At 46.3% G+C, this 14,770-nt stretch overlaps 1 protein-coding gene across 1 annotated transcript in view; it reads left to right on the top strand.

Moving 5' to 3' along the window:
* LOC122387574 (transcription factor GATA-4-like) overlaps positions 1-4,216 on the top strand; it is a 35,395-nt gene extending 31,179 nt beyond the window's left edge. Inside the window, exons 6-7 of the mRNA XM_043377904.1 lie at positions 574-717; positions 3,304-4,216. Of these exons, the coding sequence (XP_043233839.1) occupies positions 574-717; positions 3,304-3,617 (458 nt within the window). The 3' untranslated portion in view covers positions 3,618-4,216. The remainder of the gene's footprint in view (positions 1-573; positions 718-3,303) is intronic.
* The last annotated feature ends 10,554 nt before the right edge of the window (positions 4,217-14,770 follow it).

The following is a 14,770-nucleotide window of genomic DNA, read 5'->3' as shown; positions in this document are numbered from 1 at the left end:
TGTAACATTGGCTCGGACCGTCCCCGCCCCGGGGAGATCTGTAGGTCACCTCCCCGCCTAGGGAGTGCTATAGATTACCTCCCCAGACGTCCGGACGGGCCGTCGCCACACCCCCGCCCGCACCGCCCCGTGATACACTTGCCACCGGCCAGGCCTGCGACAGTGCAAAGGCCGGTCGACGGGTTATCCCGGATGGGTTAGGGTACTGCCCCCGTATTTGAATCGAATGCCGTTTGAATTTTGAAAATCGTCCTGTTAGATCTCGAGATATCAAAGGGTCCTAAACAGCCCCCCTTGCCACTAATTGGAGTGGCCAGGAGCCTGCCACTAATGAGGGTGAAAGCGGAATTATATTGACAAAATTGAAACAAAAAATAGGAAAGCGAAAATGTAATCAGATCAATATGAGCCCCCTTTTGCAGTAGGTAATATTCTCATTACTGCCACATTGGCGGTAAGACGGCAGTGTTTATTCTTCGATTCTGTCGAAGATTGGAAATGTAAAAATGCCATGTGGTAGAACATCACCTCTGAGTAAAACTGAAAAGAGCCTCCCGTTTTTGTTTTCTTCAGGTGAACCGGTATGCAACGCGTGCGGGCTGTATTTCAAGCTTCATGGCATCCGACGTCCTCTGTCAATGAGGAAAGACGGCATACAGACCCGGAAACGCAAACCAAAGGCGAAGAAAAAGGCAGAGGAAAAGGAAAAGAAAGAAAGTAAGTCACACGCATGCCTCACTCATTGCGCTCCTACAAGTGTTTCTTTGCTTAGTACGAGACAACGTATGTACCTATCTAGTATCTTCATCACTGACTTCTTCCCTTGACTAATAGTCTAAGGTTCTTAGGGCTCAGTAACATTTAACCCTCGCCGGCACAGGCCATTTTGTGTCCTTCGACGGCCACAAGGGGGGGGGGATACGACACCCCCTCGCGTTTAGCCCCTGATCGAGCTAGAGCTTCGCGGAAAAAAACGAGCGTGTTGCCCGTCACGAGAGGAAGCCGATGATATCCATGATATCCAATTTTAAGGTCCTAGGTCATCGGGTGACCTTCCAGGTCAGGTCAATGACCCGAAAATCGGGAAAATCGGAACCTGTTAGATTTGAGAAAGTCGTAAAGTGTGGCTGCCATGGAGTTTTCCGGGGTGCTGATCATGAATATCGTGCTAGTTTTGATCAGAGATGATGTCTTTAAGCATTTAGACCAGGTCGGGTCAGGTAAGGTCAGGTCAACCGGCAGGGGTCGTGACGGGTATTCGTAATACGTGTCAACCGCCTCTGACATCACCGTAACATGTTACGAAGGCACCAAAACTACTTTGTAAATGTTCAACTGGTTGCTAAATTCGAAATCAGCTCCAAAAACTAGCCTAGAAACATGTAAAACTCGAAAAAGTGAGCCGAGGTCACCAAAGGTCAATGACCTGACCTGACCTTCAGGTGACCTTGACATCCACCCTTATGCATGGGAGAAACATCTAATCACATGTTTGAACCTTTAAAACCACGAAAAGCTTGCGAACGCGCGGCTAATGCGAGCCGACATACGCCGAATCACGATTCCGGCCAAACGTGGTCTCGGAAAGTAGGTCACAGGTCAAAGGTCATTTGGGTCAGAGTAATGAAATTTTCAAGGTAGGTGTAAAATTGATCAATCCGAGGGTACTGAAAGTTTCGTCGCGATCGGCCGCTTTTTACACGAGTAATTCGCGAATAACCTTAGAGGGGTTGCATCAACCCCCTGTACCGGCGAGGGTAAAAAATGCATAAAATCAAAGATACCTGCGGTAGGTAGGTAGGTACCTAATTGCGGGCATGTCCACTGCGGGCTCGGAACTTATAGGTATGTACCTATAGCTTCGGAGATGCAAGGATATTTTTTTTAGTCAGATGATACCGTTATTCTACATAGTATAACATTTTATCTGATTTTTCAGGTTGAATGAAAATTTGGTCCCTTGTTTCACATCGTGATCACAAAATGTGGTAGCGTTTCAAAACATGGGCATGGAACTGCAATCTGTCTACCTACCTAATTAAAGTCCTGTGAAGTAGTATACAGGCCCGTAATTGCAATCTTTAGCCCGGCCGGGCCCGGGGGTAATCCCAACCACCGCAGCCCGGGGGGGCGTTTTTCGCCCCCCCCCCTGTCTAACTCCGTAAATAAGGGAGCTACGGAAACAAAAGCGATGCCAAACGAAAGGTCCTTACGAGACGATTCTAATGCATCTAAATTTTTGACTTCAGGTAAATTTTAAAGGTCAGAGGTCAAGGTCAAAGGCAAAAACCGGCACATGTGTAGTGATCTCAAAGTAAGCCTTCTAGAGGACGGCAGGCTGCATCAAACCGGCAAAATTGGGTGTCAAACGAAAGAAGAGAATCTGAGGTTTCTGAAAATGTGCTCAAAATCAAAGGTCAAGGTCAAGGTCACGCTCAAAATTGACCTCAAACTTGGCACTTTTTCGCACATCTTGCGTGCTAACTTTCAAGGTGTTTTGAAATGTTTTGAGGCTTCTCAGTTCCCTATTTGTGGTTCATCTTACGATACAAGGCTGCTCAAAGGTCAAGGTCACAGAAGAGTATCCCTGCTAGAGGCTATTTCACTAATTCAAGTTAGTAATAGTAAATAAGACAATTTTGCCATCCGGAAGCTCTAAATGAAGGCTTAGAGGAAAATAGACGCCAGATTCGTGATCAGCGGGTACAAATCCATCATAAACGACCTTTCATGTGTCAAGGTCAACCAGAGGTCATTTGAGGTCACATGAGGTCAACATAAAACTTGACCTTTTCCTAACAAAATATATATCATTTGACGCGGCTTGACAAGGCGAATGCGATGGTACCACTGCCGTAGCTCTAGGACCATTTTTGTCGAAGTTATTTGCGAAAAACTAAAACCACAGCTGGGGGTCGTTGACCTGACCTCTGACCTCAGGTCACCAAAACTATTTTTCTGTTTTTCTCTAGGTCAAACGCTACACAACCGTTCTCGTAATTTGTCTTTATCTCTAAAACTCTATTTTTAGCAGCTATTTGAAGTTTGCGTCTGTGACGCCGAAGTTTGCCGTGCAAGGGTCTAGAAAAATGGACCTTGTGATGTCATCAAGGGGGCTAGGTCCAAATTTTTTACTTCAGAAGATGTCAAATTGATGGGAGAAAAGGTACTGAAAGTTTCGCTTTCCTATCCCTAAGCGTTCGGGAGCTATCGCAAATATTCGCCAGGGGGGGGGGGGGCGAAAAACGTCCCCTCCGGGCCCGCGAGGGTTAAACTTATATACTATTTATATACTATTTTCAGACTCGAGCTCGGAATCAGTGAAGGAGGCGCGGGTGGCAGCATCGAAGTCCGAAACGCCCCCCTCTGAGGGGGCGCCTCGGACCGATCGGCTGGGCACCACCAAGTCCGCTGCAGCCGACTGCGCACTCCGGACGGCCGCTGGTGGCGTCACCTCGGACGTCTGCTCCGCGATGGTCTCGCCACCTGCAGTCAGATCAGTCTCAGTGTCGGGCGCGTGTGGGAGCAGCGAGTTCTCCAGTCTCGGCGGTCTTGGTTACGGAGCTGTGCCGGTCCTGAACAGGCCTATGAGCCTGGACATGCATACCCCTCCTTGATGACACTACAAGGAGCAGCAATTGACGTTTTTGTATTGTTTATACTTGTTATGAGCTTCTGGTTGTCGGTTGAAACTTGAACGCATACATTTAGGACTATGTCGGGAAAGGTTCAAACGGTTGGTGATGTAGTTGCCACGCAGTCAAAGACTAACAAGTAACACAGTCAATTGTGGAGCTTATTTTGGAGCTTATGTCATTACTAGGATGAAATTGATCGAACATTGGTGCTGATTCTTCTTAGTGTTTGTATGTTTTTGCTGGTCAGATATGTCCATGACTGTTAGCCGTTTGCAGACTGACGCAATATTGTTTGTATAACGTTAATGATATATCGGATATGAAATGATATCTGCGGTGCCTTGTTGTGGTAGAAATGAGCGTTTTTTTTCAAATGTCTTGAAAGTGTTAAGGGTAGCTGAATGCTAGTGATATTGAGGACTGATGAGGCTTCCGACAGAGAAGCATAAACGGTCGAATCAAATGAGGCACGGACGGCTGCAGAAACAGTATGCAAATTATGAAGTGTTGGTTGCTGTTGGGGCTCAGATACAATAAGATGTGCATTTGATGATGAATAATAAATTTCAGTGCACTTGTGTGGCGCAGTTCGTATCACATAGACATATTTGTCCATTCGTATTCCGTGATTGCTAGCTCTTTTTATATTATATTTGCGATACAAATTAGGTCAAAACAGGGAGCACAATCGGTTTGTACCGACAAAGAAGTGGACAGTTTTCGAACTGCAACAAAACTGAGGGAAACAAATTCGCTATAGAGTTGTAAAAGTATTATTTGTAACACATAAAAGAATTCATTCGGCGACAAAAAAAGTGACCACAGTCCTTAGTTTCGGATTCAATAGATCACGGACTGTATGGGTGCCTGCTCCCTACCACCTATTGAGTCAATAGTATAGTAGTAAATAGTATTGACCATAGGTAAGGATAGATTTGACAGTTAAAAAAGAGAATAGTAATAAGGACCGTAAATGGGTGAATTGACAGAGCTGCCAGAGGTCTCTGTCAACAATTACGGGAATAGCAATTAGCAGGTATGCGTGAGTTGGAGCTCGAGCAATTACCGTACACTTGAAGAAAATAAAAATATGGTTAACTGTAACGTTTATAACACTATGCAACAGGCATTTTGTTCCTGAGTAACGACCGATTTTTTGGACTCATTGGGTCCCATTATAACCGAAATGGGCATTTGTTTTGATCTGAAAATGCTTTTCTGGTTTTCAGAGACGATTTTCGATTTTTGGCCCCGAAATTCGGTTTTTGGCCCACTGTGTCCGGTGTAATTGAGTAATCGACTCGCGGTAACTTTCATCGCCCTTCCTATGCCACAAGCTTTCGAATGATATCCGGTTTTGCATATTTGCGTGTAAAAATAACGTCATAAATCTATGTTAAAGTAAGAAAATATTGAAATTTTGTAAAAATTTGACATTTTTTTTCGATTTCATTTCAAAATAGAGAAAAACTAAAGGCCCTATCCAAATTCTGAGCCCAGTTCCTTGAAGAGCATTCAATTTCCGTTCGGAAGGTACTATTTTAGTGCATTTTATCGGTTTACTGTGGCGTCCAGATTGAGTCACTTGAAAAACGGGCCCCCAGCCATTTCCATGACAATGTGTTCAGTGCATGAAGAATCATTCTAACAAATGGAGGTACAGATCAAGATTCTGAGCGACAGGGCTGCTCAAAAGTAAGTTCCTGCGTGTGACCCGAGGTCACAAGGGGTCAACAACATGACCTCAGTTGACCCCTCGTTGATCCTATGGCGTTAACATACGTTATCATGCATGCTATGTGATATGACTTAGGATATATGTTTAGGTTAACTCAATCTGGACGCCACAGGAATCCGATAAAATGCACTAAAAAGGTACCTTCCGAACGGAAATTGAATGCTCTTCAAGGAACTGGGCTCAGAATTTGGATAGGGCCTTTAGTTTTTCCTCTATTTTGAAATGAAATCGAAAAAATGTCAAATTTTTACAAAATTTCAACATTTTCTCACTTTAACATAGATTTATGACGTTATTTTTGCACGCAAATATGCAAAACCAGATATCATTCGAAAGCTTGTGGCATAGGAAAGGCGATGAAAGTTACCGCGAGTCGATTACTCAATTACATCGGACACGGTGGGTCAAAAACCGAATTTTGGGGCCAAAAATCGAAAATCGTCTCTGAAAACCGGGAAAGCATTTTAACCATCGCCCATGTAGGGGGGGGTTGGTGCAACCCCCCCTGAGGTTTTTCGGAAATAGTGCAAAAAAGGCGGCGCGCAGCGCCGCCAAATTTTGGGTACATTATGGGGCAAACCTTGCGCATCTTTTGATAAAAAAAAATTGACCGGGTCATGTCAGGTCACGGAGTTATGACGTCACAAAGGGAACAGCCTCCGGCCGGATTTTCACAAACTGAGTGCCAACGCCCGAGGTTTCCTGCCGGTGGTACGGACATCGGTTGATGGATCGTGATGAAACTTCCCATGCATGTTGGGGCAAGTATTGGCTATCATATGGTATAAGAAACTTGACCGGGTCAGGTCAGGTCACGGAGCTATGACGTCACAAGAGGAACAGCGTCCGGTACTATTTTTGAAAAGCGCCCGAACCACTATTTTGATAATTTTTGTCACCTCAATGGGAATATGCAGCAATATTAGCTTCTATAGGGAGCAAATGGACATCCCAAATCCAAAAATACAATCAGATTTCAAAAATTTAAATTTTGATTTTTCGAATTTCTGCCGCCGACTGTGACCTTGCCGACTTCCGGCGCTCCCAACGCGCCATTTTTACAAATGTAGAGCTAGGGAAACGAAATACATACCAAACGATAGAGAATTGATCAAGGAACACGATAGTGAAGATTTCAAGTCGATATCTCCCACCGTTTTGCCGCAATCGCCGCGGAAAATTTGAAAAAGTCTATTTTTCCGAAAATTTGACCTTTGACCGGTCAAAAGTAGGTCAAATGTTGACCTAGGACCAAAAAATATACCACCAATCGCGAGATCTCGACGAGAGCAATCCGTTGGTCTTTTCCGCTAAGCTCTACGACGCTCCGTTTTCAAACGCCAAGGGGGGGGGTCGCACCAACCCCCCCCCCCTGCATGGGCGAAGGTGGCAGATCGCCGTTTACGGGCGAGGGTTAACCCGCGCACCGACGGGGGGGCGGATATCCGCCCCCCCCCCTGAGGTTTTTCGCGAATAGCGGGAAAACCGCGGCGCGTAGCGCCGCGAAATTTGGTATGACTATAACCTCATCAATTTTACAAATGGTGTGCAGGTTTGAACCTCCTACCTTTTAAGGGTGCGTTTCACGCGACCTTTACACCACCTGGCGAGGATCTTGCCGACATAGAGATACGTTTCTAGACCAGTAGATGGCCCTAGCGCTGAACGCCGGTTTGTTGTCACAGGACAAGTATCACATTTCCCCTGTCCATCCATCTGTCAGCGCAGAGGGGTTGGACTGCCGGGCCGCCCCTCCCCATCCGCGCCCCGCGAGTTCGGGGAGGAGTGGCACGGGTCCGCCGCGCCGGTCAGGCCGAGCGGAAAGGACCAGATGTCATGCTCTCAGTCGAACCACATTGGGCCGAACCCGCGCCGACACACACGGATAGGGAGAAACCGGAATAATGAAAAAGCTATAAGGAATAATCATTCATAAGGAATAATGAATGAGGTTCAGGAAAGCAGCTTCAGTCACATTCATAGTGTTTGGTTCATTAATCCTCGCTTGGGGAAGTGGGGCGTTTTTTTTTTTTTGTCAAACTTGCTATTTTTGCCCGTAAAAGCGCCGCGAAACTTGGCATAGCTTATCATGCATCAATTTCTAATCGCGTGTGAAATTGTGGAACCCCGGTCTCAGAAGTTTAGGTCACCCAGTTCAGGTATATCCTAGATGTTCCAAACTCAGGTTATTGCATGAGCCATCAGCATGAGCTACACTGTATAGTGCCGGACTATCGCATCAGAAGGCACAGAAGAATATGTTTTATAAAACACTTTTGCAATTTTGTCACCACTTCAGAGCTACAGTAGCTGCCCGAGTCCTTGAAAGTTGAAGTGCACGATGTAATAAGGCCATTGGTAGCTACCTACAACTTGTATGTCTCGGAATTTTATAAGTTCATCCGGACTTCAATCCCCCAAGAAATCGTTTGGGTCGGAGCTTTCGAATTGTATCACAAAACTTCGTCAGCGTGTCGTAATCGGGTTTGGGGGTATCGGTCGCAAAATTGAGGACGTTTTGCGACCGATTGGATTCCCCGTGATGAGGTACATCGAAATAGGTACTCTTTTTATGCAAAAGTATCAACTTCGAACTTTGACCTTTTTACCAGACCTTGACCTAACCTCCACCAGAAAGTAACCTAAACCGTCCCTCATGGCCGTCTAACCAAAACCATTGAGTTAGAAATGAAAAAAATGGCCACAAAACATGCATCACACGGCCCTAGTAAAGTTGGGTTGTGTTGACCCTTGGTGACCTGACCTCTAGGTTACCTGACCTGGTATCTGTGACGTCTCTTAGCAACATCTGTACTAGGCAACCAACGCTTTATCGATGATTCTCGATAAAACGCCTTTTAATCAATGTAATAACGCATTGTCCAAATTGCTTAAAAATTACTAAGATGTTCGTAGCCCCGTGAACGGTGAAAATTTTAAGTTTGACCTGACCTGTGACGTCATCAGTGACCCTGAGGTCAATGAAATTAATTTTCTCAAGGCAACAGGGCTATCGAACGCCGTTTGAGCTTTGTGAATCCGTCCAATAGTTTCGAAGATACGGGGGGGGGGGGCGAAAAATAGCCCCACCAGTGTGCGTCTTAACCCGCGCCCCACTGGGGTCTGTGTATAACACGCCCTACTGGGGGGGGGGCTATTCATAGCCCCTCCTCCTAACTCCGAAACTACTGGGCCGATCGTCAAAATTCAAACGGCGTCTGATAGCCCCGGAAAAACTGTCGAGCGAAACCTAATTTCATTGACCTCGAGGTCACCGATGACGTCACAGGTCAGGTCAAAGTAAAAATTATTAGCACTTTGGCTTGTTCACATTTTGGGCTCTGGCCGCCGTCATACAAGTCAGATCAGGCTCATTTTTGGTTTCCACACTCGTGAACAGATGCTCTAGATACCTTGAGGGTACCAAACTTGTACTTTGATTTTCAGGTCAGGGTCAGGTCATCACAGGTCACGAAAATATTATATCATGAGTCGGTCACGTGACACATGTTTTATGGTCCATTTAGGCCATAGATTTCGAATTTGATGTCGTCTGTGTCATTCAAGGTCATTTTGAGTCGAAATTAGCTTAGGTCAGGTCACTTTCAGGTCAAAAAAGGTCAAATTTTGAAGTTAAAATTTTTCAACAAAAAAGGTGTCTATTGGATGCAGTTTGAGCTCAGGAACACGATGGTGCCATTTATATTGGTGTACGATGCCAAATACGTACTGAAAAATTGATTTGAAAAATTAATAATTGTGAATTTTTTGCAATAATGCGTATAACTTGGCCATTTTTGAAGATATTTAGCTAAAACTTGCTAGAGTTAGTCATAATCATGCGTTCTGTCACATATATTCCGTTTTTTTTTTCGAAAAGTTAAAAACTTTTTGAAAAAAATATAAAAATATAAATTTTGAATATTATTATATAAAATTTTCGAAATTTTCAAAATTTTGAAAATCCGAGATAGCAGTTTGATAGCGCGGTCAATTCTGAGTCCTTTCATGCAAAGAAATTGGATCTAGCTTAAAAACTGAGCTCTTGGGAGCGATTGCCGTGGTTCAATGTTTTGCGTCGAAATCGGACGAACATGACGTCACTCTGACGTCATTTCCGGCCGACCTATGGTAGCTACGAAGTTCAAATTTTGACACAAGGTGTCAAATTGATGCAGCCGAAGGTACTGAAAGTTTGGCGTCAATTCGTCAAGCGGTTTGGAAGTTATTGCAGAAAAACGGGAGGGGGGGGGGCTATGGGGGGGGGCTATAAATAGCCCCCCCCCCCAGTGGGGCGCGGGTTAAGGTTATGTGATCCGAGGTCAATCTAAAATCTTTGACCATGACCTTTCAAAGTCAACACATATATGCTACGAGGCGAAATTACGAGAGAGGACTACGATGATGCTAATTGCTATTATGCAGTTTTTGCCTAGCTTTATTACTTCAAAAGTGATACGTGAAAAACTATCTCTAGAGACGCTATTTTGACTGAAATTCAATCAACTATACATCATTTTGTTGCTAATTCGTTGAGAAACACGGTCATGAAGGGAAGGTTTCATGTCGCTATCGTTCATAAATTCGCCAATATTGGCTAAGTAATTTGGATAATTGCAGCTTTCCCCGAAATTTGACCTTTGACCTGCCATAACTGGGTTAAATATTAAATTAGGGTAAAAAATGTACCACCAATCGCGAGTAGGTACTCGTTGAGAGCAATCGACTGCTCTTTGTTGCGAAGCGCTTCCGCTTGTCCGCTTGCTTTTATCTTTACCGAAACGTGTTAGAAAACCGTCCCGATTGCGTTTGAGGCCGCTCAAACGTATTCAGCGTGATGCATTGTTTAGTGATTTGTACAATGTAGACTGGTCATGCGTTTTTAGCAGTCGTCCGGTTTCTTTTATGTGGTCTTATTTTACGGATCGCTTCTTATCTGTTTTAGATAGGCATGCCCCGACTAGAGTCGCTACCATCCGGAACCCCACTGCGCCGGCTGTCACCGCGGCGACTCTTAATCTCATGTCACAGCGGAGGGGTGTGCTGCGCCGCGAGGGGAGATCGCCGACCTTTCGCGAACTAGATAGGAGGGTCAGGTCGGCGATCCGGCGTGACTGTAGGGCGGACATTGAGGCTAAGCTCCGTGAGCATGGCAGCAGCTCACTGTACCGTGTGATCCGCCCAATTATCGCCGGAAAGCGTAGCAGTGCCCCCTGTATTCCTGCCGCTACACCTGACGAGATAAACGCGTACTTTGTTGGTGTCGGTTCTCGAATCGCTGATGAGCTGGCCAGCCTTGGGCCCCCGCCCGCGGTCCCGTGTCGCCTCCCGCGTGTGGGCGCCTGCGGCTTCCGCGTGCGCGGCACTACGCTGGCCGGCCTGCGGGAGGTAATGTTCTCCATGAAGCGTTCCGGTGTGTGTGGGCCTGACGGAATTTGTATCCGGATCCTAATCCTATGTTTTGACGCCATCAGCCCCGTCCTTCTCCACATCATTAACTCATGTCTTACCAGATGCGACATCCCTGATTCATGGAAACACTCCCTGGTGCATCCTATTTTCAAGTCCGGTGACCCGTCATTACCCTCCAATTACCGCCCTATATCCATAGTTCCTGTCATAGCCAAGATTGTCGAACGTGTGGTGCAGCGTCAGCTGTATGCCTACATGTCCGACAATCACCTCCTATCCTCATCCCAACACGGCTTCCGCCCCCACCATTCAACCGAGACCGCTCTGCTATCTGTTACTAACAGCATTTTTTCCAACATGGACCGCAGTCACCTATCCCTCCTATGCCTCTTGGATCTTAGCAAATGTTTTGACGCCATTCCGCACTCTCGGCTCCTTAACAAACTCCAGCAATATAACATTGATACATCCTGGTTTTCTTCGTACCTCCATGGTCACACCCAGTCAGTCTCTATCTCCTCTCCTTCCGGCACCAGAGTGGTCTCGAATCCCCTTCCTATCACCACGGGAGTGTTCCAGGGATCCGTCCTTGGTCCTCTCCTATTCACCATCTTCTCCAACGACCTCAGCCTACACGCGCCGGACGCCCATGTGACCCAGTACGCTGACGACACCCAAATCCTGATGTCCGATGTCAAAGCCAATCTTCCTGACCTCATCCAACGCATGGAATCTACCCTTTCCGCTTTGTCTGCTTGGTTCCATGCCCATGGTTTAAAACTCAACGCATCCAAAACTGAAATCCTCCTCCTCGGCACCCGTCAGAACACCCGTAACCTCCCCCCTGTCAGCGTACGTGTCGGTGGCGGGACCGTCCAGGAGAGCCGGACAGTTAAAAACCTAGGCGTGCTATTTGACCGTCACTTGAGTTGGGACGCACACGTCAGTGACGTGGTTCGCCACTGTACCGGCCTCCTGATCGGTCTCCGCCACTTGAGGCATTTCCTCCCGCAGCACGCACTGAAAACTATTGTTGAGGGGTTGGTCATCTCGCGCGTGAGATACTGCATATCCGTTTACGGAAACTGTTCTGCCGACAACTGTACCAGACTTCTCAAAATTATTAACTTCGCTACAAGAGTTATTACCGGCCTCAAAAAGTACGACCACGTGTCTCGCGCGCGGGATGACCTGCACCTCACATCGGCCTCTGACATGTACCGGGTCGCAGCGGTGACCGTCGCGCGCGGTGCCATTGCGCGCGGTGAGCCGACCGTCCTCGCCTCGCTGTTCACCACGAACGCGGGGTCGCGGGCCAGTGGTGACCGCACCACCCGGAACGACCGCCGCCTACGGCCACCGGTTACACGCACTGCGGCTGGGCAGCGTGCCTTTTCATACCAAGCGACCGCGCTTTAAGCGGACTGCCCTTTTAGACCTCGATCCCGGCAGTTTCAAGAGAGCAGTGAAGGCGTTCTTCTGATGGACTGACGAGTGGCTGTGATTGACGGAAGTGTGGTTGCATATGGAGCGTGTGCGTCTGTGTGCGTGGCGAGTGTCTGGTATATGTATAGGTGTGTGATTTGACTTTTTATTGTCTTTTACCCTGACGTATGTTTTTTTTTTTTTACTCGCAATGACTTTAGACACGGAATAGCCACAGTGTATGTGGAGTGTCTGCCTACGTCAATACAGCGAGCTACGACGCTTAATTTCGAAACGCCGGGGGAGGGGTATGAAAAATACTCTGCCAGGGCGAGGGTTTTGACATAACAGTCGAACTGATATGTGGTCTCACGTCACTCAGGGTCCATGTCTCCATGGAATTTGTAGGCATTGCTCATGCTGGTTATTTTCATTATTTATGTTCAGTACGGACTGCCCAGGTCAGGTCAAATACGGGCTACGGACTGCCCAGGTCAGGTCAAATACCTATTGTCAAAATATACCTGTTCGCTGTTCGTAATACCACTCACACAAACTTGTGACATCTTTCAAAATTGTGTTTCTCACAAGTTTCTCACAAGCTCTTCCCGGCGTACTCCCGATCAAGAGTGAGAGGCGCGCGATAGGAGACGCCTGGCTGGGCGCCGCTCATGGATAGATCGTGGGATGAGTCTCCGACCCGTCTGGTCACAGTGAAACTTAGCAGGGAGGGTTCAGAGCACCTCGACGGTGGCCGAACGCCAGCGGAGCGCCGTAACTAATGGGTGTGACACTGTGTCAACAAACGCCGCTGAGTGACGGGCGGAGGGGACCGTCGAAACGCGCGGGCCACACAGCCAGAGACATCTCTCGGCGATTTTATGAACTAGCTGTGCAATGACTTTCAAATGAATAGAACTGCATAGTAATGCATGCAATGATAATTAACTCTACAGGATTGTGTAGAGAATCGATGTCTTTATGATTCCTAGCAGCCACATTTTTGAATTTTTTGTCATGGCTTTCATGCAATGCACTGCAAAATGAAAATTGTATTATGCAAAACATAGTACAAAATTTGAAAAAAGGCTTGCTAGGAAATGTTTTCCTTGACTTCGTCAGTCAAAAACTGCAAACATCACAGTCGTACGACAATCCGTTATTGAGTTCTATTCGTTTGAAATTTTGATTTTGCAATATGTTTGTCTAAATTGCTCAGTATATGTGGATTGCAGAACAACGGTAACCACTCTGTGATGACGAGGTTAACGTCCTTCATAACATATCCAAAAACGAAGGCAATCGAAGCAACGATGCTCTAGATATTTACGAAAAACGTTTCTCATAGCGTTACGCGTGAAACGCACCCTTAAGCTCCGGTCACCAGGTCACTTTAATGACCCAACCTCAAGTCACTTTTTTGCAACTTTGTCACCGTGCCAGAGCTACAGTAAATGTCGGAGGCCTTTGAAAGTCGCAGGATATTATTAGGTCATTAGTAGCTACAATTTGTATATCTCGGAATTTTGATATCGGTGACCTAAGGTCAGGTCAATTTCGCGACCTCCCCATTATAAGTCAATGGGGGAAAAATCAACTCCCTGTTTTTACCACTAAAACGGGTCGGAATGGCCCCATATACCATACATGACTTCATGCACGATCAACCTTCACTACCTTGAGGTCTGTTTTGCTGTTGGGCAGCTGTGAGGTCATGTGACGTCATCAAAGGTCACCAAAGGTTTTTGGCCAATAACTCCGTACAGGAACAAGATACAGACGCGTGGATGGTCTCATTGTGTTCAGCTCGTCAAGACGCATCGAATGATATACATGATGACCTCGAGGTCACGTGACCTGAGGTCAACCTTTGACCTTGACCTTTCGAGGTCAACATATATATATATATATATATATATATATATATGAGTGAAGTTGGGAAGCAGTTTTTCACGAATACATGTTTCAATGAAAATGACAGCGTAACGGGCGTTGTTTTGCTTCTTGCCAAGATTCTCTAGGCTTCTCACAGTTTTTCGATCATCTAAGGAAAATTCATGTAAAATAGTGCCTATATTGCCAGGTAACGTTTCGTCAACATATCCGTTAACATCTTCAGACATGCATATAAGGCACAAAAACAGTCTCTTTTACAAAGGCGGCATGTCATCAGCCTACAAAAAAGACGAAAAAGTGCTACGTGACATTGTACACAAAAACTGTACTCCCATTAGGCCCTACAACAAACTCAACCTCACCATCTACTACCAGTTACGTAGCACGTCACAAATGATTATGACTAATGATCTCGCGCGTGACAACAGTGACTTAAAGGCCACAAATGTAGTGTACGAATACCATTGCCCTGTTGGCGACTGCGTGCGCCAGAAGAATTCGTCATACATAGGCTACACCACCACCACGCTGTCACGCCGAATCACAATGCACTTGCAGAACGGCGCTCCTGAAAAACACACAAGAACAAACCACGGCACCACACTCACACGTAGCATGATGGTCACAAACACCCACATCATAGCTAGATGTAACACCAAAA

The sequence above is a fragment of the Amphibalanus amphitrite genome, unplaced genomic scaffold (genome assembly GCF_019059575.1).
Source record: "Amphibalanus amphitrite isolate SeventyFive unplaced genomic scaffold, NRLGWU_Aamphi_draft 000290F_arrow, whole genome shotgun sequence".
In the NCBI taxonomy this organism is placed as follows: Eukaryota; Metazoa; Arthropoda; class Thecostraca; order Balanomorpha; family Balanidae; genus Amphibalanus; species Amphibalanus amphitrite.
The sequence above is the reverse complement of the archived record's forward strand: the minus strand, read 5'-3'. Positions and strand labels throughout refer to the sequence as shown.